The 4,835-nt window shown below is 33.8% G+C and overlaps 1 protein-coding gene across 1 annotated transcript; it reads left to right on the plus strand.

Annotated features, from left to right (window-relative positions):
• The first annotated feature begins 1,033 nt into the window (after positions 1-1,033).
• LOC115212254 lies at positions 1,034-1,453 on the plus strand. The gene has a single exon (XM_029781093.1). The coding sequence runs from the start codon at positions 1,034-1,036 to the stop codon at positions 1,451-1,453; it is 420 nt and encodes a 139-aa protein (XP_029636953.1).
• Positions 1,454-4,835: the final 3,382 nt, after the last annotated feature.

Here is a 4,835-nt window from a genome sequence, read left to right on the forward strand (position 1 = left end):
AAATTTTCTTGTGTTGTTTTATATTTGCGGGTGTGTGACTGTGTGAGTATAGAAATATAGATAAATGAACAGATAGATGATGTCATGCTTACATTTATAAAATAAGTAAAAGGATATATGCATTAAAACGCTAAACTATTCCTATGGATCTCTCTCTCTCTCTCTCTCTCTAACACACACACATATATATATATATATATATATATATATATATATATATATATATGTGTGTGTGTGTGTTGTGTGTGTGTGTGTGTGTGTGTGTGTGTGTGTGTGTGTATTGATTATTACAATAAAAGGACACTAACCATTATTACATTTCTTTATATTATTGTCTCAAATATGAATTCATTTCGTGTTAGCAAGCTTTCACCGAGTCGGTTTATGCGAGTAATCTGATATTTACATACTATACATACATTCATACACACACACACACACACGCGCGCGTATATATATATATATATATATATATATATATATATATATATATATATATATATATATATATATATATATATATATACATATATCGCCATGATAGATCGGTAGCGACTACACACATTTTTTCTCTCCTTGTTTCTTTCTGTGTTCCTTTCAGTAGAGAGCGTAGGCTCGAAACGTAAAAGACCTTTTGAATTTCCGAGCGTTATACTAATACATCTGTTAGTTTTCTACACCACCTGTCTTCGTCTTTTGTTTTTTCGTGAATTCTCTGCATATATCACTCTCTCCCTATATATATATATATATATAATACATACACACTCACACGAAGGCGGGCTGAAAAGTTCATAGTCTGAATATTAAGGAATGATACTAGAGCTATGAAATCTTGCACGCATTAATTGCAACACTACTAATTAATAACGCCATTGTATTGTTTCTTTCCAGTCAAACTAACATTTAGCTGAAAGAAGATTTCAGAAGTAACTAGTAGCGACCTTTCTTGAAAATGGACAAAATTTGGCATTGCCGTGTTATCAAGTAACTGGAGAAAAAGGTTTTAACTCTCAAGAACATTCAGGTTGGTATGGTTGCGACATTAGGGGATGACGCTCCAGCTTTATCGGCTGTGCAAAAGTGGGCAGCTGAATTTAGAAGAGAAAGAGATAACCTTGAAGATGACCCGAGGTCTGGACGTCCTGCAACTGCTACCACCGAGAAAAACATTGACTGTGTTCACAACATGTTGATGGATGACAGACAATTGACTATGAATCAAATAGTCAATGTTATTAACATAACCTGTGAGAAAGTTAAGAATATTCTGAACAATGAACTTGGCAAGACGAAGGTTTCTGCTTGGTGGGTGCCACGTCTTCTGATACGTAATCAAAAATGCACCAGTCTGATCACATCACAGAGAAACCTCATATCTTTAAAAGCAGCTCCAGCTGATTTCCTAGAATCTTTCCTAAGCCAGGATGACTGTTTTGATTCATCACTTTGAACCATAGGCAAAGAGACAATCCATGCAGTGGACACACTTCTCACCTATTCTAAAGAAGGTCAAGATCATTTCATTTGCAGGGAAGGTGATGGCCTTAGTTTTTGACAGGAAAAATTACTGTGTTATTGACTATCTTCAAAAGGGCTATAAAATCAGTCAAGTGTACTATGCCAACATAGTAAGGTAAACGCCCAGGAAGACAGGCGGAAGGAGTCTGACTTCATCAGGACAATACTCCTGCACACATCAATGACTGATGTGTGTGGCTATGGCTTTCAACTCGTTGATAACGCCCCATTTTCTCCCTATTTGGCCGCACGTGACTATTAGCTGGTGACCAATATGAATTAACACTTGGCTGGGAAGCAGTATCGCAGTGATGATGGCGCCATATCTGCTATCGATTACTCTCATGAAAGCTTCTTCACCACAAGGATCCAAGCACAGCAACACCTATTAAAGAATTGCTTTAAATTATTTTGTGTATTTCTAGTGTTTGTTTTATTCTTGGGTCTTCTCTCAGGAGGGGAATTTCCTGGTGGCTAATCTTATAGACCTTTGTGTTTTTGAGTTATGTGCTGTAATAAAGAGTAGAGGTGTAGGTGCAATGGCCTCTAGTGTAGTTGTTGTTTTAATTCCTGGAGTCTTTTATTGCGAGTTTTAACGTTTCAAACAATTGTGCAGATTCTTCTTACTAGATTAAAAGGAATATTAGTCTTCGTGTGTTTGGTATGGCATGAGGAGAACAGCAGGAATTTTTCAGAATCTACTGGTTTGTAATAAATATTTTGTTTCAAGATTTTTGCCTGTTTTGGTGATTAGAATGTCTAGGAAGGGTAGTTAAGTTTTACTGCATTTCGTGGTGAAGTTGGTAGTACTGTTTATGCTGTTAATTAAATTTTTGAATTCAATAAGTTGATCAAACTTTTGCGTTTCCGGTTTTCTAGTAGATATTTATGGAAGTCCAAGCCATACAGTTCTATATTTGAGAGATGAGGAATTATGTACATTATTTACATTATTTACATTATTTACATTTCACGGATATTAGTCCTCATTTTGTTTGTTATTAACACAACGTTTCGGCTGATATACCCTCCAGCCTTCATCAGGTGTCTTGGGGAAATTTCGAATCTGGGTTCTCATTCCTAAGGTATTTTTCGATGTTATTATTATTATTATTATTATTATTATTATTATTATTATTATTATTATTATTATTATTATTATTATTATTATTATTCAGATCACTTCTTGGAATCGAACTCGAAATCTTGGGGTTAGTCGCCTGCGCTCATAACATCATATGCCCGAAAACTAAGCATGATTATGAGTAGGAAAATGAGAGCAATATCGATAATAATTGCTGATTCCTGAGTTCAGGTGTGTACGTATTCAGGATTTCAATGGATAGAACTATTTTGGAATGTTTGAAGGGGATGTAGACAGAAGCCGATGGACTTTATAGCATATATCGAGGTTTTGTAACAATTCTTAACAGAAGTGTGATGGGTAATAACATATGTAATTATTAAACAATACCATAAAGTAAAAATTGCCATAATTGGATAGTTGGCTCCACGAGCTTTATTCGGACACACTACAGGATCGTTTTTCGCGATGGCCAGAAGCTTATCCAATTAAAGACATATCTGCGGTAACTATAGCAAGAACTTTATTTACCAATTGGATGTCCAGATTCGGCATACCAAACACATTGACGACAGATCGTGGAAGGTAATTTGAGTCTACACCTTCGCAGAATTTAACAAATTATTGGGAATTCATAGAATTCGTACGACTTCCTATCATCCACAATCTAACTGCATGATAGAAAGGTTTCATAGGCAGTTGAAATCTTCATTAAGAACTTATTCTGATTCTAATAGTTGATTAGAAGCCTTACAAGTGACACTGTTAGGAATCAGGTGTGCTGTTAAAGAAAATTTGCGATATTCTCCTACTGAACTTCTGTACGGAACATTAACTCTACCTGGTCAAATGTTTGAAGAAACCAATTCTTTTAATGGAGATATTGACAATTATGTAACCCGACTCGAGAGATTTCTTTCTCGTGTTCCTTCTTTTACAAGTAAATTACAAAATATTAAAAGTTTCGTTCCTTCTTATATTAATTCTTGGACTCATGTATTTTTACGTAATGATGCCGGTCATCATTCACTGAATTATAAAGTTTCGTTAATTAAAGATAAAATAATGACTTTGGATATGCATGGTAAAAAGGAAATTGTAAGTTTAGAAAGAATTAAAAAAGCTTATTTCGACCAGTCTTCATGTCATGAAAATAAAGATTTGAGCAACACATTACAAAATAACTTGGAACAGAAAATTCACAAGACAGCGAACAGGTTGAGGAAAAGATCCACAAGTCAATTTTAAAATCACCTACCAGCGTAAAGGAAACTAGAAGTGGTAAAATTGTACATTTTCCCAAAAGACTTTCTCAGTTTATTTGAGTATATTCCTTATGGGGTTTTATATTCCTGGAATTTTTTGTTAAAAAAAGATTTGTAATTTTTTTTCCAGAAAAATTAAATTGAACAATTTGATAAACTTAACAAGAATGCTGTCATTGTAAAACCGTGATGAGCGGTTATTTTCGTTTGTTTAACATTGTAAATTTGTGGATACATTGTAAATTTGTATATTTGACTTGCTAAAAATATTAATTCAAACATTGTGTGAAATATATATGTATTACTAATATTCTTTGTTTGCAAAATTTTAACAAATATTTCTGGTTAGGGCTGATATAGCGAATAGGAAGCAAGTCGTAAAAGGCGGCAATATGATGTAATGGTCACGTTGCCCGAACAAGTATAATTGTTGGTTTCCCATTGGTTAAAATCACTGCCCATATTTGAATTCTAAACTTTCGTCAAAGAGAATTCTTTCACGAAATACGGTTCTTAGAATTTAGGTATCAGCAGTTATAAAAACCCTGATTTTGGGGAAATTAATCAGTGATCGTTGATTGTCACTAAACTCCACGACACTCACACTAGTGATTTTTGGTTATCACTACACTTCACTAGTTATCACTAGGCTACTAGTTATCAATAGTAGATTTGGTTATCATTAGACTACTAGTGTTCGTTGGTCGTAACTCTCTACGACAAATTGCCTTATTTCTAAATGTACTGTAAATATTAAATGTACATAAATAAACTTTTTTCACTTCTTTCCAACATGTTAATGAAATTTACTTCTGCATTTATGAAACTGTTTTTATAGCGTGAAAAAGAATACGAATTTATTTTCAACATGCATGCATATTCAACATGACGTTAAGCGTCTTGATGTATATATATATATATATATATATATATTTCACTACGGCATTTATGTAGCTTGAGTTGAG

Source organism: Octopus sinensis, linkage group LG5 (genome assembly GCF_006345805.1).
Source record: "Octopus sinensis linkage group LG5, ASM634580v1, whole genome shotgun sequence".
Taxonomy (NCBI): Eukaryota; Metazoa; Mollusca; class Cephalopoda; order Octopoda; family Octopodidae; genus Octopus; species Octopus sinensis.

Excerpts from the sequence above, each read along its gene's own strand:
- LOC115212254 (XM_029781093.1), top strand. The coding sequence starts at position 1,034 with ATGGTTGCGACATTAGGGGATGACGCTCCAGCTTTATCGGCTGTGCAA.